Source organism: Cebus imitator, unplaced genomic scaffold (genome assembly GCF_001604975.1).
Source record: "Cebus imitator isolate Cc_AM_T3 unplaced genomic scaffold, Cebus_imitator-1.0 Scaffold11, whole genome shotgun sequence".
Taxonomy (NCBI): domain Eukaryota; kingdom Metazoa; phylum Chordata; class Mammalia; order Primates; family Cebidae; genus Cebus; species Cebus imitator.
This window is the reverse complement of record NW_016107326.1, coordinates 10,398,626-10,425,765: the sequence shown is the minus strand read 5'-3', so window position 1 is coordinate 10,425,765 and position 27,140 is coordinate 10,398,626. Positions and strand designations below refer to the sequence as shown.

Here is a 27,140-nt window from a genome sequence, read left to right as displayed (position 1 = left end):
GTTCCTCAGTGTCTTCTGATGGCTCAATAGCTCATTTCTTTTTAGAAGTGATTAATATTTCATTTTCTAAATATACCACATTGTTATTTATTAGTTAAACTACCAAAGGACAACTTAGTTCTTCCTACGTTTTGGTAGCTATTTTAGAAACTGCTATCAACATCTGTGTTCAGGTTTTGTGTGGACATCAGCTTTCTGGTCATTTGAATAAAGACCTAGGGAGTGAAACTGCTGGATCACATGGTAAGAGTATGTGTAGTTTTGTAAGAAACTGCCCATATTAGGAGAGTCTTTACGATGGTAGAGGAGAACATGTTAATATACTGAAGAATCAATCCACTGAAGGAGATAGAACTTGAGGATCTAGAAAGAATGATGTAACCATGAGAGCTGTTAAAAGATACAATTAGGCAGTCTGAAACATTAGGAGGTATATTTGAGCATTCAGAAATTTAAAACCAGGCAGCCCCGGCTACAGGCAACTCAGAGCTCCAACAAAGAGGGTTTGGGAGGGTGGAGGAAGACTTACATTGTGAATGTAGATGAAAAAGAAAATGCTTGATCTGGTAAAGTGCAACAGTGGTCTCATTTGGATCATTACAGTGGAAAGTCTCTAGGTAGATGTTAGTTGATGGTTTCTGACTGGTTAAGCTTAAGTTTCCTTTTATTTACACTGAGTCAAGTTTTGGTTTGTTTAAGGAGGAACTGAGCGCACTGCACTGGAGCCATCCTGAGCCTCATGGCCACCTGTTTGTCTGATTATTTTTTTCACAGAGAAGACCCTTTTAAAAATATCCGTTGCCCTGCCTCGAGTGCAGTGGTATGATCACGGCTCACTACAGCCTCAACCTTCCAGGCTCAGGTGATCGTCCCACCTCAGTGCTCCCCACCCTCAGTAGCTGGGACTACAGGCATGTGCCACCACACCACCATGCTCAGCTAATTATTTATCTGTATTTGTTTTAGAGGTGGGATTTCCCTGAGTTGCTTAGGCTTGTTTCAAAGTCCTGGGCTCAAATAATCTGCCTGCATTGGCCTTCCCAATTGCCAGAATTCCAGGCCATCTAAATCTTTTATCTCAGATTTGCCTTGTGAGAAAAGGAGGGATGATTTTTCTGACATGATGAGGGAGAGAAAGATAAGGTGGGTGCATTCTGTGCATATTATTTTCTTAGGTGATGGGAAGTTGATTGGCTATTACCTAATGGGATATTTTTTCTCCTTAATTGATTTGGCAAGATATCAGAAGAGAGAAGTTGAATAAAGGAAGAACATAGAAAAGATTGGTCAAAAAGTTAGAAGAACATAGAAAAGATGTCGTTGGAGACACAAACATTTTATTAATTTTTGGAAAATTTAGGGCCAATTTGTTGTGTAAGAAATTTGAATTTGTGATCATACCTGTGACTGTTTTTTGATATTTTTCTGGTTCAGCTGAGTGGTGTCACTAAGCCAACACAAAGTGGGGCTCATCCAGGGATGAGATTTTGCCAGAGAAAGGACGAGCAGCAAGTCAGGGAGCTTAAGGCAATTATTAGAAAGTGACTGTCTAAAATTGCTTAGGTGGAAAGAGACAGATTGGATTTCTCTGTTTGGTATTTGGGGGAAGAGGTGTGTGAGTATGTACGTGAGATGTGTTGTTCATTCTCCTGAGAGCTAAAACGGGGGGATTAATGGACTGCAGTTCTGGACAAGGTGGAAAACTCTTAAAGTGGAAGTACTGGGGTAAGTGCTCTGACAGGCTGGGATGGTGTAGTCAGTCCCTTTACCTGGAAATCAGTAGAATGTTAGCAGTCCAGACTCAAACTTTGTAAAAATCAGGTGGAGAAAAGGAAGTCCCTCACAGTAACTGGCACCATAATCAAGACAGAATGTTTCCAGAACAAATGGAGTTATCTGCTTTCAGCCCCAGGTGGTAGCTGTTCTCTGCCCTGATGATATGTGATAATAATTTCTGATCCTCATGTCTTAAAATGGAGTCACTCATCTCCAGTAGAATTAAGCCTACAGTGAAGTTGTCCCCCCATCCCCAAAGAGATAAACACATGTGAATGGGCTGAGGTGATAACAATTATTGCTGCCTGAGATCATGAGAGACCTGAAGTGAACTGATAGGAAGCAGAAGGTGGCTGAGAACAAGAGAATGGACCCATCTGCAGAGGATCATAAAACCAACAGAGACAAGATCTTGTCTAAGATGTTTTCAGAAGCTTTGTCCATGAGAACTGTAAGGACTTCTCCAGACCTGGTGGCTGCTGCTATGATCTCTGCCCCAAAGGAGCATCTGACCATCATCCAAAGGGCTTCTGGACCCACTGGATTCTTCTGGAGGTACATTGGTCTCTTGAGCCATCACTGTGGTTTTTTACTTCCTTTATTCCTGCCTGTGTGTAGAATGATAATTGCCTAATTGATAGTGTGAATGAATACCTCTTGACAAATGTAACTCTGAGTATATATAATTGGCTGCCATGTTACTGTGAAACCTCACAGCTTCAGTCAGTGTCAGCACAACTAGGCAGCTTGTACCCAATGCTCGTATCAGTGGGCATCGTCTACAGGCACCTAATAACTCAGGTACTTTAACAGTCACTGATGAGTGTATCTCCAAGGAATAGTCCAACAACACCTGGCTGGCCTGACAGACGGTAACTATATGTCTAATCCAGGGTCATACTGAGTGGACATCTGCCAACTAGAGGTCATTCCCCCTGCCTGCCATTGAGCAATTCAAAAGTGACTGGTGTAAGCAGACATGAGTGCACTTGCTCAAGTCACTATTTGCCTCTTCCAAGGCATCATACTTAGGATCTAGATGATTGTGCCTTATTGGAGTCCTACACATTTCACTTGCAAAGTATATTTGAAAATTAGAGTAAATTACTATTTGCTAGTCATGCACAAAACAGTTTTTAAAATTGCAATTCCAGAACCCACATTAACATCCAGTGACCCATAGAAAGCAATAGAGAAATGTATTAAATGTTCTGGCAACTATGTTGCTAGTCATTCACAAAACAGTTTTTAAAATTGTAATTCCAGAACCCATATTAACACCCAGTGATCCATAGAAAGCAATAGAAAAACGTATTAGGAAAAATGTTCTGGCAGAGTCTGGCACTGGCCTGGTTACCCAACCTCAGGCATTGGTCACGTTAACTCACAGAGTTAAGAAAAATAGAAAGTACCAGCCTTGTTACTCAAGACGGTAGGAACTATCAATCTATTTAGATAGATAAAGAATTTTAGCTAATAAAATATTACAGTGTCATCCTGAAAAATATGTACCTCTTCCAGAGAACCCAGGAGGTTATGATGACCCCTGGAAAGCCCAACCAGCAATAACAGTGAAAGTTATATAGGTGCATGAGTGCAGAAATACAGTCTCTACTGAAAATAAGTTTTATACTCAGCAAGAATTACAGGATATACATAGAACTTCTGCTCATGAAGTAAAATCAGATATACAAATTACATATGGTTTAGGGGTTAATGGTGGTGAATTCATTATGCTTACAGGAGGCAAAGGAGGACCAATGACTGGAGTAGCAAAGAACTCCAGGATTCATGATGAACTAATTGCTAGAGCAAAAATATCCAAGACCTTCCTGACTTATGATGGGGAAGGGGCAACAGAAGTTGGATGAAACAATACCCTAACATGATTTCCAGGTTTACCTAAACTGAACAATGGAAGACTGTAGATGACACCATTAAGATTTCTTAAGAATATGGAAGATTATTATTCACTTCTGATGGGACCTTGTAAGTCACCTGAAAAAAATTGACATGAAAAACAACTTTTACAAAATGTCAAGTTATGCTACAACATTCACATAATATACAGTACAACCCTGATCTCTTGGCTGTCATAAAATGTTTCTTACCTCTAAACCAAAGTTTTATTTTATAATTTAATTTTTTTCATTTTTCCCATCCTCTTAGCTTAAGAAAAGATCATTGCAGGCCAGGCGCTGTGGCTCACGCCTGTAATCCCAGAATTTTGTGAGGCTGAGGCAGGTGGATCATCCAAAGTCAAGAGTTCAAGACCAGCCTGACCAACATGGTGGAACCCTGTCTCTACTAAAAATACCAGAACTAGCTGGGTGTGGTGGCAGATGCCTGTAATCCCAGCTATTGGGGAGGTTGAGGCAGGAGAATCGCTTGAACCCAGGAGGTGGAGGTTGCAGTGAGCCAAGATAGTGCCATTGCACTACAGCATGGGCGATAGAGTGAAACTCCATCTCAAAAAAAAAAAAACAACAAAAAAGAAAAGATAACTGCAAACTTTTTTTGTGTTTTTCATATATGCTTGCAGAGAGTTGTAAAATTTTATTGCGATTATTCGTGCTTTAAGCTGAAACTTCTCTAATCTTTCTTTAGCAATTGTGGAATAGCATGCTATTTCCTTTCCATATTCAATTGTTTCTTCTGTATTTATTACCCTAGCTATAGGATTCTGTCTTTTGAACCTCTCCTGCAGTTAGGTATGGCCATGTCACTAAGTTTTAAGCCAATAATTTGTAAGCAGTGTGCTATGAGTACCTTCTAAAAAAACTTCCTCCTTTTCTCCCTCATTTTCATTACAGTAGTCTGGAGTGAAGATCCAATAGCTGGAGATCGGTAGTCATCCTACGTAATGCAGGCAGGGGTGACGGGCAACACGGTCTGTTAACTCCCTTACTGGAAGACAAATTTCACAAGACTAAGAACCTTTCGTTAGTTCAAGCAATATCCCAGTACTTACGCACAGTGTGCAGCATGTTTGCTAAGGGCTCAGGTATTAAATGGGTATTGAATGAATAGATGTATTAATTGGTTTACTCTGGAGTCACAAGTAAACAAGGTCTGAGCTCATTTCACAGAATCAAACTCCCGATTAATTCAAATCACACTAATTTAATTTGTTTCTCTTTGCTCTTTCAGACTTACCAATGTCATGGGCGGATAGGAGGTTTTCTTAATTTACTTCAATATTGCATTAAATCCAAATGTTTTAAAATCTGTTTTTATAACAGTTTTTCCCAGTAATTTCCTGTTTAGAAAGTTCAAAATTCTTCCATTTTTAAAGTCATGGATATATTTTTGATTGTGTCTGTTGTTAAGTGCAGGAACTATTTTGTAACTTTAAATAGACATCATCTCAAGTCTACAAGAATTATCCAAAATGGGATCTAAAGACCTTTCTAGGTTTTCAGACACTATTAATGCAGATTGTAGCCACTAGGTCCTGAGGATTGTACTTGACATTGGTTACTGAAACTGACCTTTCTTGAATTATTTTTCCTTACACTGTGGTTTTTCACATTTCAGCATATTGCCTATTTTTGTCCTCAGACTTCACTGAAATATTTTCAATGGAATTAAAGAGGAATCATCCCTCCCATGTTTTTGAAATGACCCTTTGCTTCCTATAATAATGATTCTTCTGGTCCTTTTCGTAATTACTTATGTTAGAGTTTGTAAATATTCATACGTTTTACAATGGCATATAATTTTCTTCTTAATTATTTTTTCGTCTTTCCCTAAAGTTGTTGTTATTTCTCTTAACTCTTTGTGGGAAAAATTAAGCCCATCTTTCACTTTCTGGATACCCTTATTTATAATTGAACTCTGTTATTTTTGCTCAAATTGTGTTTCAAGTTACCCACTTTTAGGGAAGCTATTAGTGTATGAAGTTTTTTTTGTTTTTGTTTTTGAAAAGTCTGTTAATACAAAGGTCATCAAAAGATCCCTTCCTAAACCTTTCCTCTGGAGAAATATCTCTGGAGTCACATGGCCCTTTCTCCCTTCTTGCTTTTGTAGGATTCCAAAGCTAATCTGTTCCTGATTGCGATTGCATGCATCTGTGCCTTTTGGGGGCTCTTGTGCATTCATTCTTCCTTCTCTTCTAACCTCAAAAATGTATTTTCTCTGTTGGCTCTTCCCCTTTAACATAGAAGTATACTCATGCTTTTGCTGAATCTTGAAATAAAAGGCTTTCTGTAGCACATATCTCCGTTTAACTACTACTACATCTCTCTTCTCAGCCAAATACTTGGAAAGAGAAGCACTTAGTTTGTGTCATTGTTTTCTCACCTCCAGTTCACTGCTTTACCCACTGCCTGACATGTAGCTCACTCTCACACATGCACAAGCTCAATCACTAAGTTGCCATAGCTGATTTGTAGCTTTCATGCCCTCCTAGCAAAATTTGACTCTGTGCATTGGGATGTTACTTACTGAGTAGCTATTGACCAGGCACTGTGCTAGGTGCTGCTGTTACAGAAATGAAATCAGACATCATCTCCTTTCTAATGACTCACAGGAACAGCCGCTCCTGATTCCTAAGCAGGTCTCTTGACTCCAAGTGCTCACTTTTGCAAGCTTTACTTAATGTCGTGTAAATCACTCTATTCTCCAGGTCTTCTTTCTTTCCAATTCTCCTTACTATACACAACTTCTCAAGGCAATCACTTCCATGCCCATGGCTTCAGTTGCATTCTCTATTCTCTGAAGACAATAGAATTTTAAATTTAAAATGTTAGCTTTATTTTATGTAAATTCCTCATTTGCTATAACCATAGATTCAGAGTTACTCCATGAAAGTAATAAATAAAAAATGGTGATATTCTTAGCATGTAAATTTTAGGAAATTTCCCCAGTTACTCTTAATGGTCGTATTTAGTATTTGTGCTATTTTTGAAAACATATGTTTGGATGTCACAAACGAACTTAGCCTACAGTGATTTATATTCAATTTTGACCAGCAAGTTCCATTTTAATGTGACACTGAACGTAAAAAACTGCCTTTTCCTCCTTAGCGATTTCTCTTCCTACATTCTCTGACAGGAGAAAGGTACAACTCTCTGTACCGGGTCTTCCCCAGCAGAGCCCGTGCAGCCCTGTTTTTCCCTCTACTTCCCTGCTTTCACATCTCATGACCGAGTACTTCCTATTCTGTCTCCCGAGTAATCACAAAATTTTTTCTCCACTTTTGTCACTGCCACTGCCTTTAGCATCAGTCTTCCTTTAGATAGTCTCTTAATTGGTCTTGTTGCTTCCTTCAGTCCTTTCTTATTATACAGACCACTACACACGCATCTGACAGAGACTCCTCACCTTTGTATGGTTCAATGACTCAGATTTTCAGAATAAAATTAAAACTACCCCAGTGTCAAATTTGGGGCCAAATAGAGGTGGGTTTGTATCTCAGGTTCATACGCTGTTCAGTAATATTGTCTCACAAAACAGAACTTAAGCCTTTGTGTATCTGCCTACCCTCCTTGAGATTGGAACTGTTTCACACATACGGTGTCTGGCATGTAGAAGGGACTTCATCAATGCTGAATGAACAGGAGGCATTTTAAAATTCACATCAAAAAAATACATATATATATATAAAAAATGCCAGTCTATAATGTCACTTCCCCTCCAAGCTTGACTTACTTGTACTTTCTGATACGGTTTGGTCATGTCCCCACCCAAATCTTATCTTGAGTTGTAATTCTTATAATCCCCACATGTTGTGGGAGGAACCCAGTGGGAGATAATTGGATCATGGGGGCAGTTTCCCTCATGCTGTTCTTGTGATAGTGAGTGAGTTCTCATGAGATCTGATGGTTTTATATGTGTTTGACAGTTGCTTCTTCACATGCCCACACTCTTTGGCCTGCCGCCATGTAAGAAGTAACTGCTTCCCATTCTGCTGTGATTGTAAGTTTCCTTAGGCCTCCACAGCCATGTGGAATGTGCGTCAATTAAACTTCTTTCCTTTATAAATTACCCAACCTCAGGTATTTCTTTATAGCAGTGTGAAAATGGAATAATACATTTTCTGATAATCACGCTTGAGGAATTGGGGAATTCATAGTACCTGAGATCATATAATGGCCCCAGCCTGGGCAGTCATATGACCTTGGGGAGATAACTTACCTTCTCCATCTTAATGTCTTCTCTAAAACTGGTGAGATTATTTCTGAGGGCTAAATGAGCATGGCCCACTTGGAACACTATCAGGCACATACTGCTTGCTAGGTGTTCAGTATTCATTTTTATTGAGTTAGGACTGTGGTAACCCACTTTACGGCTCTTGATTTTGTATAACAAAGTCATGCTTAGTGCTTTGTTAGTAAAAGATAGAAAATCTGAAAGTCCCTGCCATCAAAGGAAGAAACGGGAAAAAAGGAAGTTGGTAAGTTTCAGCACTTTAGAGCTTGGGGGGACAAGTTAGGTTTCTATTTTATGGAGAAGCTGGAGGCAGGATGGGTTCTAAGGTGTCATTCAAGACGCACAGCCATAACTCTTTAGTGAGAGTAGAGCTAGGGCCCCGGGGATTGCTGTGGTCAAGTCGCAGACAAAAACTACCACTCATTGGAAGACAGGAGAGGAATATTTCAGGTGTATCTACATTGAGTCAACAAAAGTTCAACTTGGTTGCTAATGGGACCCACTCTGCTAACTGCCACTTTGTATAGAACTCCTAGAGGAAGATGGCTTCTAGTAATGAGCCACCCTGTTTTTAGGACTAAAAAGCTCAGGAAGCTGGTGTTGATGAATGAAAACCTTAGTTCCACTGGCACTGAAGGAGGGGCCAGGAGAGCAGTGGCATCATAAGCCACAGGGTGGGGCAGCGGGGGAGGGGTGGCAGCAAGCCTGGGGCATTGTGAGGTGTGGGGCAGGGCATTGTGAGTCACGTGCCTGGGCTTCCACCTGGGCCAGTGGGCTTCAGTCTGTGGGTGACTGCAGAAGGAGGAGCAGCTCCTTTTGTACTCTCGAGATTCAGGCAGTTGTATCTCTCAGCGCTTGTTGGGTTTCCAACCTATTAAATTAGCCATCTGTTTTTGACCCTCCCAGACAAGTCAACTCAGGAGAGGCGGCAGGGTGCGGGCCTTGGCCCGAGCCCTGCCTGGGGCCAGGCTGTGGGGTGGCCAGGTTAGCCGTCGGCAAGACCATCTCTGAAAGTGTGGCATAGCCTCGGCCTAGGGCAGCAGGAGTGCCTGAACAACACTGTGAGCGGAGGCACAGGTGGCAGCAGACAGTAGAGGCGCCCCATGGGGAACAAAGTGAGCTGCTGTGTATACCCCAAAGTCTGCCAAGAGTCGGACCAGGATGAGGGGTCAGGGTGTCCTCCTGATTAGCAGCTGAGGACACGACAGCAGCCGAAGACATGGCAGCAGCCGAGGACACGACAGCAGCTGAGGACACGGCAGCAGATGAGGACACGACAGCAGATGAGGACACAACAGCAGATGAGGACACGGCAGCAGCCGAGGACACGGCAGCAGATGAGGACACGGCAGCAGCTGAGGACACAACAGCAGATGAGGACACCACAGCAGCAGCGCCCACGGCTGCTGCTGTAGAACCTGCCGAGTTGACTGTTGAAGCTGGTGAGGTCCGTCCTGTGCACGACATCTGTGATGGGGAGATGCCTGAAGGTAAGGAGGTGACAGTGCCATCTGCCCTGGCCACCCCTCTGGCTGCTGGTGTCTTCAAGGTTCCCTAGGGGGCATCCCCTACCTCAGGCTCCTTTTTGCCTGTAGCCAGCTTTTCCAGGGCTGGTCAGAAGCAAAGACTGGCTCTGCCTTGCATTCCTTTTTCCACCGCTTAGTCTTTCTCCATGGAGTCCAGTCAATTTCTTTTCTCCCCCCCCTCCCAAACACCCAGTTCTTGCTCCCTCATCTCATTCTCTCAGGCTGGCCCAGGACCATATATTTATGTCTCTTCTTGTCTATAGCTCTCTTTATTATTCTGTGGGATTTTGTTGAAGGCTTTTTTGGAATATTCTCTTCCTTTTATCAATGAAAACTCAAATACTGCAACTTTCCAGTACCCATCTCATTCTTTTTTTGTACCTATCCAGATGGTACCTAAGTGAAGGAACCAGGTAAGTGCCTATTTCCTTCGTTAAAGTAGCTAAATCTCAGGACAATTCATACTGAAGTATTTGGGGATTTCTTCTTTGAAATCCGAATGAAGGTTGCCGTGGGAGAGATGATAGGATATTCTTGATGGGTTGCTTTAAGTCACCTTGATAGGTGCTTATTGTTTTCTAACTGTAATTTGAACACAAAAGGAAAGAAAATGGAAGGGCGCTTAAAGTAATTGTGAAAGGTGTGAAATGTCATGGCCAGGGCTGCAGGAAAATGGGTGTTTGTTTTCCCCCAAAGGAGTTTACCTATGAGGCTCTGATGACTTTAAAATTCTTACTTTAACACAAAATGTCTCTAGATTTATTCTGGTGACTTAACAGACTTTATTTACCTCCTTGTTCTAAAAGAGAGGTAGGGATGGTTCGTGGTCAAACTTTCAAAAGAAATGGAATGTCAGTGTAGACTTTTAACGTGTAACATGAAGATTGAAGGTTAAAACTGTGGAGAGTGTTTGCTGCCATGGCTCTCCCTTTGTCCTTCCCCCACCTGACAATAGCATCTTGTTCAAATATAAGAAAGTAAAGCGTAAGAAGCTGGAAGCCATCATTCTCAGCAAACTAACACGGGAACAAAAACCAAACCTCACATATTCTCTCTCATAAGTGGTAGTTGAATAACGAGAACATATGGACACAGGGAGGGGAACATCACACGCTGGGGTGTTCGTTGTGGGGTGGGGTGTAAGGGGATGGAGAAGATTAGGATGAATACCTAATGCATGTGGGGTTTAAAACCTCGATGATGTGTTTATAGGTGCAGCAAACCACCAGGGCACATGTATACATATGTAACAAAGCTGCACGTTCTGCACATGTATCTCAGAACTTAAAGTAAAAAAAAGAAAAACAAAAAACAAAAAAAAACATTGGTTGGGTTCTTAGTTTTTTCCAGGGGTAGAATAATTAAGACTCATGATGAATGTGACTTTGTAACTTGGAGTACAATACTCACTTTGCAAGATGTTTAAGAATTTTGAATAAACAAATATATTATGTGAATTGATTATACCTTTATACACAAAATGTGTAAGTACTTGTGTAAACGTATACTCTGGTTGCTGGTGTAAGGAAAGCTTGTGAGTGATTTTACACAACAGTTCATAGATGGGTGGTATTGGATTCGAGAATAAAAAAGGCTCTTTATTGCTATTCTTTAGGATTACAATACAGTTTATGTATGTCTGTTTTGGCCCCTTTCAATACAAAGAAGGCTTCCAATAAAAAGAACATACATATGTTCTCTGTATGTATTCCTAATGAAGAAATGAAGACAGAGATCTCACATGACTATTGAGGACAGCTGCTCAACAGAACTAAGGTTCTGTGTCTTCAGAATGACATGGAAGTGACAAATATGCTGAATTTACATTTAAAAAAATTTTTTAACTCCAGAATACATCTTATATTTTGTCTATTAAATAGGCCTCTCTTTTGAAATGTATTGCCATCTTGATTTATTTTATGTAAAGTTGATTTCACACAACTCAAAGGGAACATTTACCTCTTTCTTTTTTTTAAATGAAAAAGTCTCACTATGTTACTCATGCTGGCCTAAATTCCTGACTTGGGTTCGAGGGATTTTCTTATCTCATCCTCCTGAGTAGCTGGGAGTACAGTCATGTGCCACCTTGTCTGGCCTCGTCTATACATTCATTTCAATGGATAAGAATAAAAGTAGAGGTATTAAAATAGCCTCCTTGTAGAATAAATGAGCTGATAAATTGTTATAATGATCACATCTTTTTTTCTTTTCTCTCGATATAGATAGGGCTTTGGAGTCCAACCCTTCTGATCATCCAGAAGCAAAGAAATCTGAAGCAGATGGTGAGATAACATTGTTTTTTTCCACCAAGAAAAAGAGTGAAAACTCTTGTTTGATGACGTGTAGAAAATGTTTAGCAAAACTCATATTGGTTTAAATTTTTTAAATTTTCACATATTCGCTTGTGTTATTTTAACACGTGATATACTTTCCTTTAGTTATGTTAGTGAAAACATGTCAACTTTTTGTTTATACATTTTCCCATCTTTTTATCAGCACAATTTGTCATGTAATGGAGGAGTCTTAGATTTATCTTTATGTTTAATTCTTTGTCCCTCTTCCCAATGGATAAGAATAAAAGTAGAGGTAGTGAAATGGCTTCCTTTTCAAATAAATGAGTTGATAAATTGTTATAAGCGATTACATATTTTTTCTTTTCTCTCTGTATAGATATGGCATTAGAGTCTAACCCTTCTGAAGCAAGGAAATCCCAAACAGATAGTGAGACAACATTGTTTTTTCTGCCAAGAAAAAGATTGAAAAATCTTGTTTGATCAGATGTATTATAAAAAGTATTTAGAAAAACTCATATTATCTGACACAGTGGGAGGTCTCTTTCCCCTCCTGGATTTCCCCTCTGGGGTCCCGCTTCCACACACTCTCTCGGAGAAGCCTTCTCTCTTCTCTGTTTCTCTCTCTCTCTCTCTCTCTCTCTCTCTCTCTAAATAAATCAGTTTTCTGCAAATAAACAAAAAGAAAAACTCATATTGGTTTAATACCAGAATGAGAATCTGAGGAATCTGCTTCTTACCATAGGAATGGCACCAAGGCATTCATAAGGAATGCTCCGCTGTTACCCAAACACTTCTCATTAGGCCCTGTCCTCAGCATTAAGGGTACCATTTTGAATGTTTGCCTACAAGGCCCTTCCAGCATTAAAGGTGGAGGCAGTGTAGGAAATAAAGCATGGCCCAAGTCCCTCTTGGAGCTTTTATTATTCTGGCTTTTTTTTTTTTTGCTGCAGACACCATGTCCAAATTAGGTTTGTCTACTTATTTTAAGATTTAAATTTGGCCGGGTGTGGTGGCTTATGCCTGTAGTCCCAGCACTTTGGGAGGTGAAGGTGGGTGCATGATGATGTCAGGAGTTCGAGACCAGCCTGACCAAAATGCTGAAACTCCATCTCTATTAAAACAAAAACTAGCCAGGCATGGTGGGGTGCACCTCTAATCCCAGTTACTCAGAGGCTGAGGCAGGAGAATTGTTTGAACCCTGGAGGCGGAGGTTGCAGTAAGCCAAGGTCACACCATTGCATTCCAGCCCTATCAAAAAACAAAAAAGAACAAACAAACAAACAAAAGATTAAATTTAAGATAGGTTACTTTTCAGTTGTGTAAAGACCCTGTTTTTGTTTGTTTTGTTTCCAGCGACATGTTAGTAGATGACCACTGATTGTGGTTGGAGAGGCTTACAGGGATTCTGGTGCATCTAGAGATAGGTGCCTGGCCAGGAAGCAGTTCTTAGAGTTGTTAGCTCTTAGATTCCGGTAATTAAGCTACGTGTAAATGCGGAATGGGAGAATACTAACGGATCATGGCTCATATATGCAACAATTAAATTTTTTATTAGCTAAATTTTTCATCTGGCCTAATTTTTGTGCCCTTTTGTACATGAGTATGATTTCACTCGTATGTAATAAAAGCGGAAAGTAAACTATGTCAAAAATCTAAGTTTTTACATTTTACTTTATGAGATTTATCATGCCAGAGAATTTAAATTATAAATTATTGAAATTAATTTTTTTAAATGGAGTTTTCTCTGATTGCACATAGGAGTAGTCGGTAAGATGTTAACAACTACTTTTATTTTATATTATTTGTGTGAGAAGTGATCGGTTTTTTTTCTTTCATTCTCAGCAAAAGAAATAGAAGAAAACAGCGGTACAAACCATGTAAGTAAACCGTCAAAAAGTTGAGAAATTGGTAGTTTGATGTAAAAGTATGTCTCTCTTGATTCCTTTAAATTATAATGGGGACCCAGTGGTGATAGGATGGACCTCATTTCATGGATTTTCTGAATCTCTTCTACTTTCCTATCAAATTTATCCGGAAAAGTCTTCAGCATAGTGTGCCCACCTTTTAAGGATTGCTGACACTCAAGTTAAATTTCAATAGTTGGTTGTGGTATAAAGATCTGCTTTAAATATTTAATCTTATTTTTAATGAAATAACAAAAACAGAAGAGCTAAGTTAGTTGTCAGTATGGTCTATTGGCCCTCTGTCACAGCAGGTGAAAGCGTATCTTTCTTGCTAACCATGACCTTATTTTTCTCCCTCTGTTTCTTTCAATTGTAGCACACTTTTTAATTCAATCAGTAATATTGACATGATTATGACTATCCAAATATTATTCACTGATGAGTTATATGTTGTTTTCACTGTGTCTCTTCATTACATATTCCTTCATCCTTCTGAAATCTGAGCACTTCCGCATTTCTTCTGCATCATCTTTTTTTTCCTAGCCTATGCTGGTTTATCCAGCCAAATGCAGTAAGTAGACTCTGGATGGTCTGTCACTTTATTGAAAAATAATAATTATTGTTAAGTTATATTTTACATATAATTTACATTTCACAGCCATTATTTTTTAGCGTGAAGCTAATTTTCTGACTATATTCATTTGCCTGTTTTCTAACAGCGGATCCCTCCCCCTCAAGTGTTGTAGCATTTATCACATGCCTTTCAAAGATATTTTCCATCTGCTAAAACATATCTGTTCCTCTTTGTTTTTGTCAGATGGTGGGCAGCCTTTCTTTGGCCTTTTGTCATCCTAGTTCAGTATAGAGTGGCTTTCCCTAGATATGCTTGATGTCTTAGTCTATCTGTGCTATCTCTTTAAAGTCTTTTGGGATCTCACATAACTGCTGCCTTGTGAGGGATCGCCTAGATTCTGTGTTTCCTTCTGTCCTGTTATCCTCTCTGGTTGTACTTAAGCACACTTTTCTGGACAGAGATGTTTAGAGATCTGACCAGTCTTAAAATTCTTCTTCCTTGTTAGAGAGTAAACTTCTAGGTTGAATCTAAATTTTATGGTTCTGAAGATATTCTGCAATTGTGCTCTCGTCACAGTGTTGTTCTTGAATCTATTGCCATTGTGTGACACGTTATTTATAACCGCGTTTTATGTATTTTTGGAAGCTTTTTCAGAGCTTTTCTGTCTCTGAGATTCTGAAATTTCATAATAACAGCTTGGCGGGGGATCTTTTCATTTTACTGAGGCTACTAAGTCTGCAGACTCTCTCTTTTTGAGAATGTTTTTTATTTTCTCTGTTCCTTTTTTCTGATAGTCATGTTATTCAGGCGCTAGGCTGCTTAGACCAGTAGACCTGCTTTGGTTTCCAATTTTTCCCCTTCAAGTTTTTTCAGTTTGTCTTTTTATTCTACGTCTGGGATATGCTATGAGTTTATCCTCTACTATATCTATTGAATTTTATGTATTTTTTTAAAGTGTTTTAACATTTTAAAAAAAGTTTTGCTCCTGATTTTGACTGGTCCCATGAATTTTGTGTGTGTTGTTTCAATCTCTTGTTGGAGGCTTTTCTCCAATGTGTAGTGGTCCCTGGCTTGCTTGCTTGATTTGGAAGCAGGACTTCTGTTAACTGATGGCACTCAGTGTGAGGTTGTAGAAGCAACTAGCTTTACATTTGGGAGACCTCGGTGTATTACCTGGGGATCTTTATTCGAGACAGTTTAGTTTCTTGAGAGTGTTCTCCCAAGTTTCTGCCTGGCTACTTGCTTTCCAAAAGCAGAGTCAGGGAAGAAAGTTGGAGTTCCATTTTTGGTGTATAGTTTTCTTTATATCTCAGGTTTAATCTATGGTAGTTGGGAGCCAGAAATTCTCAGGTTTGGTATATCCAGGGAACACACATCTAAGTTTCTTATCAGATGGGAGACAGGTGATGTGAGTCTCTAACCACAGATTTTCAACTGACCTTGGTGGCTTTGTTTTACATTTTGCACTACTTTTCAAAGTGCTATTTGCCTCTAAGTTCACAGCCCACCTTTAGTTCTGCAAGACAAACTGCTCACTTCTGTTGCAGTCACTTTCCCCCCCCTTTTTTTTTTTTCTTTTTGAGACAAGCGTCTCCTCTGTGTCTCCCAGGCTGGAGTGCAATGGTGAGATCTCAGCTCACTGCAACCTCCGCCTCCTGGGTTCAAGCAATTCTCTGTCTCAGCCTCCTGAGTAGCTGGGATTGCAGGCACCTGCCATCACAACCAGCGGATTTTTGTATTTTTAGTAGAGATGGGGTTTCACCATCTTGGCTAAGCTGGTCTTGAACTCCTTGGCCTCCCTAAGTGGTAGGACTATAGGCGTGAACCTCCTCACCCAGCCTCCAGTCTCTTTGTTTAGGCATCATAGTTGTGCTTTTGTGTTATTTACCACTCCTTTATCTACTTTTTATGTCTCAGCATTTATTAAAAATTACCCCTTTTCAACCTTCTCTCCTGGTGCTGTGTGTCACCTTTATTTTGTGACTAATAGGATGTCTAGAGGGAGAGGAAATAAATTTGTGATCACTCTATTATATTAATCCAAATTTAGGACCTATATTAAAGTGTAAATCAAAGTTTAATTTCAATATCATTAATGATCTTAACCCAGACAATTTTTTAGTGATGTATCTGTAATAAGCATGTTACAGTTGTCTTCTAAGGCCTTATTTGATATTTTCATTCAAGCTTTATACACTGTCATATTATCCCATTACTTCACAACATAGATGGACCTGTTTTCATGAATGCTCACAGTGTTAGAAATATTTAAGTTGCCCCTTTCTTTGTGGAATCACCATGGCGGCTGGGACCCTGTACACGTATCCTGAAAACTGGAGGGCCTTTAAGGCCCTCATTGCTGCTCAGTACAGCGGGGCTCAGGTCCACGTGCTGTCTGCACCACCCCACTTCCACTTTGGCCAAACCAACCGCATCCCTGAATTTCTTCGCAAATTTCCTGCCGGCAAGTTTCCAGCATTTGAGGGTGACGATGGATTCTGTGTGTTTGAGAGCAATGCCATTGCCTACTATGTGAGCAATGAGGAGCTGCAGGGAAGTACTCCAGAGGCAGCAGCCCAGGTGGTGCATTGGGTGAGCTTTGCTGATAGTGACATAGTACCCCCAGCCAGTACCTGGGTGTTCCCCACCTTGGGCATCATGCACCACAACAAACAGGCCACTGAGAATGCAAAGGAGGAAATGAGGTGAATTCTGGGGCTGCTGGATGCTCACTTGAAGATGAAGACTTTTATGGCGGGCAAACAAGTGACATTGGCTGACATCACAGTTGTCTGCATTTTGTTGTGGCTTTATAAACAGGTCCTAGAGCCTTCTTTCTGCCAGGCCTTTCCCAATACCAACCGCTTGTTCCTCACCTGCATTAACCAGCCCCAGTTCCGGGCTGTCTTGGGGGAAGTGAAACTGTGTGAGAAGATGGCCCAGTTTGATGCTAAAAAGTTTGCAGAGAGCCAACCTAAAAGGGACACACCACGGAAAGAGAAGGGTTCACAGGAAGAGAAGCAGAAGCCCCAGGCTGAGCAGAAGGAGGAGAAAAAGGCAGCTGCCCCTGCTCCTGAGGAGAAGATGGATGAATGTGAGCAGGCGCTGGCTGCTGAGCCCAAGGCCAAAGACACCTTTGCTCACCTGCCCAAGAGTACCTTTGTGTTGGATGAATTTAAGCGCAAGTACTCCAATGAGGACAGACTCTCTGTGGCACTGCCATATTTCTGGGAGCATTTTGATAAGGATGGCTGGTGCCTGTGGTACTCAGAGTATCGCTTCCCTGAAGAACTCACTCAGACCTTCATGAGCTGCAATCTCATCACTGGAATGTTCCAGCAACTGGACAAGCTGAGGAAGAATGCCTTTGCCAGTATCATCCTCTTTGGAACCAACAATAGCAGCTCCATATCTGGAGTCTGGGTCTTCTGAGGCCAGGAGCTTGCCTTTCCGCTGAGTCCAGATTGGCAGGTGGACTGCAAGTCATACACATGGTGGAAACTGGATCCTGGCAGTGAGGAGGCCCAGACGCTGGTTCGAGAGTACTTCTCCTGGGAGGGGGCCTTCCAGCATGTGGGCAAAGCCTTCAATCAGGGCAAGATCTTCAAGTGAACATCTCTTGCTATCACCTCGCTGCCTGCACCTGCCCTTCAGGGAGCTGGGGGTCATTAAAGGAAACTGAACATTGAAGAAGAAAAAAAAAAAGAAATGTTTAAGTTAATTAAGATACAGGTATTGATCAACTTACGACCTATGCCACTTACGAACATTCGACTTTACGACCACAATTGCTAGCCATGACTGCTCCGCGTCTGGCAGTGGAAACGTTGCCCAGCTGGGCGTACAACAGTGCGGACCAGCTTCCAGCAGCACTACCATCTCCGCGTGCACCATTTCAACTGTTATCCCAGACTCGGTACAGCAATTTATGTTTTGTGTCTTGGATATTTTTCATCAAACCCCTCCCAAGATGTCTATCAAGAGGAAATTGTCTTTGTCTATGCCTCGGTCTGCCAAGAAGGAAAGAAAGGCCATTGATCTCAACATGAAAATGAAGGTAATTAAGCAGTACGAAGGAGGAAAGAAAGTGAATGTGATCGCACGTGATACGAAGTTATCACACTCGACTTGTGTTGACGATTTTGAAAGATAAAGAATTTGTGAAGCTGTGAAAGGTTCTGCACCCATGCAATCAACAGTTATAACAAAGCAATGAAGCAGGCCCATCCACGAAATGGAGAAATTGCTATATATTTGGATGGAAGATCAAATTCAAAAACGGACACCATTAAGTCTTTTTACTGTGCAGATGAAGGCGAGGAGTCTATTTCAGACTCTGAAGGTGCGTGCTGGAGAAGATTACAGTCAAGAATTTGTTGCAAGCACTGGCTGGTTCCAGAGATTCAAGAAAAGATTCCAAATGCATAGTGTTCGAGTGATTGGAGAAGCAGCGAGTGCAGATGAGGAAGGAGCACGTAAGTTTGTTGATAGTCTGGATGAATTAATTACAGATGAGGGATATCTAGCAGAACAGATTTTCAATGTTGATGAAACTGGATTATTTTGGAAACGGATGCCAGCACGCACTTATATTCACAAAGAGGCCAAAAGCATGCTGGGATTTAAAGCATTTAAGGATAGGCTAACTCTGCTGCTTGGCGGGGACATCGCAGGGTTTAAGCTGAAGCCGTTCTTAATTTATCACTCAGACAACCCGCGTGCATTCAAGAATGTTAACAAGCACACACTGCCCGTCTACATTCGTTCTCAACGTAAAGCATGGATGACACAAGGATTGTTTGAAGACTGGTTTATGAACTGTTTTATTCCTCAAGTTCGAGAATATTGTTTGGAGAAAGATATTCCTTTCAAGATTTTATTGCTACTCGATAATGTGCCTGGACACCCACCACATCTAGGCGATCTCCATCCAGATGTAAAATTTGTTTTTCTTCCGCCAAACACGACTCCACTCATCCAGCCTATGGACCATGGTTCGGTTGCTACATTAAAGGCCAACTATCTCCGAACCACCTTCGCTCAAGCAATATCCACTATAGATGCTGACTCAGAACTAACATTGCGAGATTTTTGGAAACACTGCAACATTTTGATGTGTATCAAGAATATCGCTACCGCCTGGGAGGCTGTGATGACAAAGTGCATGAATGGCATCTGGAAAAATTGTGTTAAGCGCTATGTTAATGATTTTGATGGATTTGACAGTGAACATGAACTTGAAACGATTCGGGAAAAAATAGTAAAACTCGCTAAAGACCTTTCTTTGGAGTGTGAAATGGAAGATGTCGAAGAGTTGCTAGACAGAGAATCCGGTGAACTTACAAATGAAGAGCTAATCGAACTGGAAGAAGAAAGAGTGGCGGAAGAAGAAAGAAGAAAAGCAGAGAAAGAGGAGGAGCCATTAAGAAAGTTCACCACTAAGGGATTATCAGACGGTTTATCTTTACTCAATAAAATTCTTACACATTTCGAAGCAATGGACCCAAACATTGAACGATTTGCAAGGATTGAACGGATGGCTCATGGTGTGTTTCATCCGTATCGTGAAATTTATGAAGGAAAAAAGAAACATACCATTCAGACAAAGCTCACCATGTTTATGAAAAAACCAGCTCCGGTAACCCCAACTGCTGCCTCAGATGATGACATCAACGATCCTCAGCCAAGCACCAGGGACCAATAAAATGTTTCATACATGTTTACATATTTTGATATGTTTTGCAATTGGGAAAATGTTTCCTATGGTATTTTTTACACCTGTATTTTGTATTTTTGTATGCACCTGTATTTTGTAATTTTGTATGTTTTGCAAATATTAAACCAGCTGTTCTGGTAATGCAGTGTTTTACTTAAACCTGATGAACGTAAAAATAAGAAACAAAATGGTGTAGAGATGATACAAATGGCATAAAATGAACAAAGAAAATTATGATATATAACAATAATGAAAGAAAATTATGATAAAATATGACTTAAAGATTTTTATAACATCACTTCACAGTACTGTACATATAGCCTACTCAACTTACCACCAAATCGTGTTACGACGGGTCTGTCGGAACCAATCGTGGTCGCAAGTCGAGCACTAGCTATATGTTTATTTTTAGCCTGTTCAACATAGCAAGACCTCATCTCTACAAAATGGTGAAATAACAAGTTAGCCAGGCATGGTGGCATATGCCTTTAGTTTTACCTACTCAGGCAGCTGAGGCAGAGGATTGCTTGACCTCAGGAGTTTGAGGCTGCAGTTAACCATCATTGCACCACTGCCTTCCAGCCTGGGTGACAAAGTCAGACCTTGTCTCAGAAAAAGGATAAAAGTTATTGCTAGTTTAAAAACATGCCTAAAATTTGTCCTGCCAAAAAGGATAGAGAAAAACGTAAACTTTAGTTTTTATTTTATTTATGTTTGCTGAGAAGATTGCTGTAATTTATTTACTTTTTATTTCCGTAGGTTTTGGGGGGAACAGGTGGTATTTGGTTATGTGAGTAAGTTCTTTAGTGATGATTTGTGAGATTTTGGTGCACCCATCACCTGATCAGTATCCACTAAACCTGATTTGTAGTCTTTTATCCCTCGCCCTTTTCCCACACTTTCCCCTGAGTCCCCAGAGTCCGTTGTATCATTCTTATGCCTTTGCATCCTCATAGCTTAGCTCCCACATACGAATGAGAATATACAATGTTTAGTTTTCCATGCCTGAGTTACTTCACTTAGAGTAATAGTCTCCAATTCCATCGAGGTTCCTGGGAATGCCATTAATTTATTCCTTATTGTAACTGAGTGGCATTCCATCATATATAGATATAATATATAGATATAATATGTATATATAAAATATGCATATAAAATATATACACGTATATCACAATTTTTTATCCCCTCATTGACTGATAGGCATATGGGCTGGTTCCGTATTTTTGTAATTGAAATTTGTAAATTGTAATTTCTTTGAGTTCCTTGTAGATTCTGGGTAATAGCCCTTTGTCAGATATATAGAGTGTGAAGACTTTCTCCCACTCTGTGGGTTGTCTGTTTACTCTACCGATTGTTCCTTTCCCTGTGCAGAAGCTCTTCAGTTAAGTCCTACCTGTTTGTTTTTGTTGCATTTGCTTTTGGGTTCTTGGTAATGAAGTCTTTGCCTAAGCCAGTGTCTAGAAGGGTTTCTCTAAGGTTGTCTTCTAGAATTTTTATGGTTTCAGGCATAGATTTATGTGCTTGATCCATCTTGAGTTGATTTTTGTGTATGGTGATAGTTGAGGATCCAGTTTCATTCTCCTTCATATGGCTTGCCGATTATCCCAGCATCATTTGTTGAATAGGATTTGCTTTCTTTATATTTTAGTTGGCTTTGTTGAAGACCATTTGGCTATAAATATTCAGGTTTATTTCTGGGTTCTTTCTTCTGTTCCATTGATGTATGTGCCTGTGTTTATACCAGTTTCATGCCGTTTTGATAACTATGGCTTTATAGTAGAGTTTGAAATTAGGGAATGTGATTGATGCCTCCAGATTTTTTGTTTTTGCTTAATTTTGATTTTGCTATGTGGAGTCTTGTTTGGTACCATATCAATTTTAGTATTATTTGTTTCTAGTTTTGTGAAGAAGGATGATGGTATTTTGATGGGAATTTCATTAAATTTGTAGATTGCTTTTGACAGTATGGTCATTTTTACAATATTCATACTACCCATTCATGAGCAGGAGATGTCTTTCCTTTTGTTTGTGTCCATCATTTCATTCAGCAATGTTTTGTGGTTTCCAACAGCATATCAAAAAGATAATCCACCATGAGGAAATAGGTTTCATACCAGGGATCCAGGGATGGTTGAACATACACAGGTCAATAAATGTGATACACCGCATAAACAGAATTCGAAACAATAATCACATGATCATCTCAATAGACACAGAAAAAGCATTTGACAAAATCCAGCATCCTTTTATCATGAAAACCCTCAGCAAAATGGGCATACAAAGGTCATACCTCAATATAATAAAAGCCGTCTATGACAAACCCACAGCCAGCATAATACTGAAGAGGGAAAAGTTGAAAGCATTCCCCTTGAGAACTGGAACAAGGCAAGGATGCCCCAGTCTCACTACTTTTATTCAGCATAGTACTGGAAGACCTAGCCAGAGCAATCACACAAGAGAAAGAAATAAAGGGCATCCAGATCAGTAAATAGGAAGTCAAACTGTCACTGTTTGTTGATGATACGATTTTATACTTAGAAAACCCCAAAGACTCCACCAGAAAGCTCCACGAAACTGATAAATGAATTTAACAAAGTTTCAGTAGACAAAATTAGTGTACACAAATCAGTAACTCTGTTGTACTGTAACCGCGAATGCTGAGAATCGAACCAAGAACTCAGCCCCTTTTATAATAGTTGCAAAAATAAAATAAAATACTTAGGAATAGACCTAACCAAGGAAGTGAAAGACCTCTACATGGACCTTTGATGGTAAGCCTTTGGTTTTGACTTACTAAATTACTAGGTATAATTATCTTCTAGTTTTTGTTATTAACCTACTATATAACCTCTTCCATTTCTTGTTAAAGATCATAAAATTTCACACTCTTTATTCATGCTGACTGCAGTTAGATGATTTATTTCTTTTTTGTTGACTACCTTAAATAATACCTATAAACAGTAAACCGTTAGGAGTGTTTTTGGTGTAATTAAATGTAGTAAGACTTATTTTCCAAATTATAACTAAATTAATGTATTAAATACTTGTCAAAATTTTTGATTTACTCAAAATTCTGTGCTCAGCAGCTGGAGATAGAAACAGTAAGAGCCCTCCCTTACTCTTATGGAGAGGCATACTTTCTCATGAGGGAAATACTGGGCAAGAATTAGTATCCTGTAACCAGCAGTGAATTTGATTAATTAGTGTACAAAAAAACAAAAACAAAAGTTTTTTTTGTGTGGCTGCTGACAAAAAGATTCAAGAAGGTAGATGGAATCAAGCTTGCTGAAACAAGGAGAGAGAAAAACAGTCTTCTAGGCAGAGAGCAAGGGTATAGCAGGAAAATGCCTAGGTGCAGGTCAGATGATTTATAGAATGAAATTAATCAACTTCTGAAATGAATGGCAAGTATTCTCTGAGAGTTTCATTTGAGTCATGTCATGGTAGTCTTATTTAAACATGAAGTGAAAGTTAAATTTTTAAGTTATCTGTTTTCAGGGTGTGAGAGAATGTTTAAGTGATAACCTTTTTATCCTCCACATAAGAAAGCAGGACTAGAGCAACCAATGGCTTCCTCACTTGGTGGTGGCCTAGGAACCCTGGCACACAGAACCTCTGAATGTGACACACCTGTTTTGTCACAATATTGCCTGAAATAATACATGTAGGATTAGTAAGTTTGTAAATACATGAGTCTTGTATTCATTGCAATAAATTTCTCATGTACCAGTATTATTTAATACATTACATTTTATTGTAATAAATTAATAGAAATTCTCAGCTGCTTTATATCATGGTAGAAAAAAACAATGAAATTGTATTTTAAACTTTTGTCATTATATATGAAGAGAATTCATAAAATCCTTGTTAGGTTTGATGACAGGTAGCATATTAAGAGCAGCATTTTCTAACCCATACCTCAATATCATCTCTGGAAGTTAAGAGCCTCCAATGGTTTTTCTATACAGTGCACATGGTATCACACTCAGGCAGTTCATGGAGTGTAAGAAATATCTTAGTGCTTTGTCATTTGATATTTTAACTGAGAAAAAAAAACACACTTTGATAAGTTTACCTTATCCTTCCCTTCCTCTTTAGATAGATACATATTATTTTTCTTCAAAATTCAACTCATGCTCGACAATTTTCCTGGAAGACACCACAGCCAGCTGCCCTCATTTTAAAATGACACTAAAATCGTGAGTACCACTATACTGCCAAGGGACAGATTAAAATTATTTTAGCCATTTGGTTGTCCTCTTCAATCAGTTTAAGAAATTGGAGTCAACTAAATATTGATACCAGATTCTAAATATTAAGTATCAATTTCTCTTTTCATCTTCTACATCGTAGTGGAAGGAAAAATCTCTTAGCAAATAAGCAATTTCAGAAAAAGTGTTGCTATTTATTTGATGCCTTTATGCCTTAAGAGAATGTTGAATGCAGTAAGAAGGACAGGTTCCCTTTATTGAATGCTTTTTGTTAAAAATTAGTTTCTCAATGTGTTGCAGGCCTAAGTCAATGTGTACTACTTTGGACATTAGTCTTAGAAGAAGGAACAGCTTTTTCTCCTCTGGCACCACATTGTATCTGCATTTGAATTTCTCCCATTGTGCATAAGCACCTCATGGGCCACAAAGATGCACTTTGAGAGCACTCTGAGATGAAGTTTGTTTTTTAAAAAGAACAACCACCAACACCACCACCACAGGGGCTGTCCAGTGATCATTATTATCATCTCCTTGGTTATGAGTGTTGATTTTTAGAGCACAGTTTGGAAAGTGCTAATTTAGAATATTAGTGTCCTTATATTTAAGTTTACTTTTCATTCTGGAAATATAACTAGCTAGCTTATAAACAATTTTGTTTTGAATGCACTAGCCTTTTTAGCTAATTCATTTGTCAGTAACTTTTACTTTAATTAAAAATGGCAGGTTTACGCTCATAATAATGTCACTTTCCTCCCTCCCTTATAACAATAGTTGAGATGAAATTGTGTTTCAGCAGAAATTGGAATCAAATTATGTCTTAAGTGCTGAGCTTTGGGACCTATTGAGTAATCACTAAATGTCTGTAGTCAGCCAAGTTTCTTCAATCTTTTTTCTTTTTCTTTTTCTTTCTTTTTTTTTGAGATGGAGTTGTGCTCTTGTCTTATTGCCCAGACTGGAGTGCAGTGGCACCATCTTGACTCACCACAACCTCCACCTCCCAGGTTCAATCAGTTCTGCCTCAGCCTCCCAAGTAGCTAAGATTACGGTCAGGCACCACCGCACCCAGCTGATTTTTTTTTTTTTTTTTTTTTTTGGAGAGTTGAGGTTTCTCTGTGTTAGCCAGGCTGGTCTCAAACTCTCAACCTCAGGTGATCTGCCCACCTCTGCCTCCAAAAGTGCTGGGATTATACTCATGAGCCACCACACCTGGCTATCTCTTAAATTTTTGAGCATAAAAACAAACAAACAAACAAACAAACTACTTTGGCTAAAGTCCCTGGCTGCTTTTGAATTCAAACGATTTTTATGTGTTAGCATAGAATTCCAAAGTAGCTTTGAAGATAGCCTTGTTCAAACAGATTTCATGCTTTTTTCCTCATTCTTCTAATTTTTAGAAGTCTACTTTCAAAAGTAAAGTAAGTTTTAATTTGCCATCAGCAAGTTTGAGAAATGAGCATTTGGTGTATTCACTCTTGGTGAAATAGAGGTTTATTGAGCAAATTAATAGGGCAAATTGGCTTCGGGAAAAGATTTTGAAAAATGTTCATCACAAGTTAGTAGTCCACCGTTATCAGTGGGATAGGTGGAACTCATTGGGATCACTTTTGCAAAGTTTGTCTTCAAAATACATGTCTGCAAATACATGTGTCCTCCAATCTCCACTTTCCCTCTATCTCCAGGCACTGAGAAGCCTTTTAGGAAAACATAGCATCTTTATGTGAAGAAAAGCATCCCAGAAGATTCTGATTTTCACCCCAACTCAATCATTTCAAATTTTGCTTTGAAATCACCTGGGAAACTTTTACCAACAACCCTGATGGCCAAAGTTATATCCAATGCTAATTATTGAAAATCAGGCAGTTATTAAAGCTTCTCAGGTGATTTTATTATGCAGCAAAATTTAGAGCCACTGCCTAATTTGAGTTTAGGGCAAGAAACTGCTCCTATTTGTTGGGACCTTGGGAAAGTCAGTTTTAAGATTTGTTTCCCTGACCTGTAAAATAAGTGTTGAATTAAATGTCTTGTAAGGTCATTGGTCCTTTCCAGCATATAACTTCAAATTCTGTGATTTTTAAATTATTTCAGAGATGAAAGCTACTTGAAGCACTATAGACATATCCATCTGAAGTGCTAATGTTACAGGCTTTTTAAAAAGTGCTATTACTAAAATTGAGATTTGCCTTCCCTCAGTTATTTCGAACCTCATTGCAGATGCTGAGGGCAAATGGAATCACATAACTTACATAAGAGAACCTCTTGTTTGCTGATACACAGCATCAGTGGGTAACTTAGGAATACAGTTACATATATCTGAAGAGTTCTATCTGTTCATAAATAATTCAGTTAAACTAACTGAAGATACATGCAATTGATATTATACTGTGTCGTGTTACACTACCTTGTTGGCACTGCTTATTTTAGGATTGCTGTACCTGTCATTGATGTCATGTGAGCTTATGTTTACTAATATATTTTCTAACAATTATGCAAAAGCAATTTCCAATAATTTTATTTGTTATAAAGCACTTTCATTATGTTATGCATTTTTTGGGAAATAATTTAAAAAATGGGTGGGTAGGAGACAGTGAACTAAACTAAAATGCAGGACCTAACATCTTAAAAAAGAAACCACTACTGTGTGGCTGAAATTTAAACATATGTACACATAGATATAAATTGCATGAGTCATGGTTTGGCGGCTCAAGCTGTAATCCCAGCACTTTGGGAGGCTGAGGCAGGCAGACCACTTGAGGCCAGGAGTGTGAGATCAACCTGAGCATCATGGCAAAACCTCATCCCTACTAAAAATACAAAAATTAGCTGGGCATTGTGGCACCAAACTGTAGTCTCAGCTACTTGGGAGGCTGAAGCATGAGAATTGCTTGAACTCAGCAGGTGGAGGTTGTGGTGAGCCAAGGTTGCTCTGGGCTACAGAGCAAGACTCTGGGTCACACAATAAATAAATACATAAAATAAATTGCAT

At 39.4% G+C, this 27,140-nt stretch overlaps 1 protein-coding gene and 2 pseudogenes across 4 annotated transcripts in view; all 3 read left to right on the top strand.

Moving 5' to 3' along the window:
- The window catches only part of LOC108281440, a 21,054-nt pseudogene extending 18,602 nt beyond the window's left edge, over positions 1-2,452 (top strand). The window contains exon 9 of the transcript XR_005195296.1: positions 1,240-2,452. The product of XR_005195296.1 is annotated as a ribosome biogenesis protein BMS1 homolog (transcript). The remainder of the gene's footprint in view (positions 1-1,239) is intronic.
- Positions 2,453-4,250: 1,798 nt separating this feature from the next.
- Positions 4,251-27,140, top strand: part of LOC108281446 (cyclin-Y-like protein 2) — a 38,482-nt gene continuing 15,592 nt past the window's right edge. The window contains exons 1-5 of one of the 2 annotated variants that reach the window (XM_017496996.2): positions 4,251-9,419; positions 11,678-11,737; positions 12,126-12,173; positions 13,592-13,626; positions 24,045-24,145. In XM_017496996.2, coding sequence (XP_017352485.2) covers positions 9,149-9,419; positions 11,678-11,737; positions 12,126-12,173; positions 13,592-13,626; positions 24,045-24,145 — 515 coding nt within the window. In that variant the 5' untranslated portion in view covers positions 4,251-9,148. The remainder of the gene's footprint in view (positions 9,420-11,677; positions 11,738-12,125; positions 12,174-13,591; positions 13,627-24,044; positions 24,146-27,140) is intronic. The other variant, XM_037727448.1, reaches the window with a different exon arrangement.
- LOC108281432 lies at positions 16,499-17,917 on the top strand (annotated as a pseudogene). Its single transcript, XR_001815990.2, has one exon. The product of XR_001815990.2 is annotated as an elongation factor 1-gamma-like (transcript).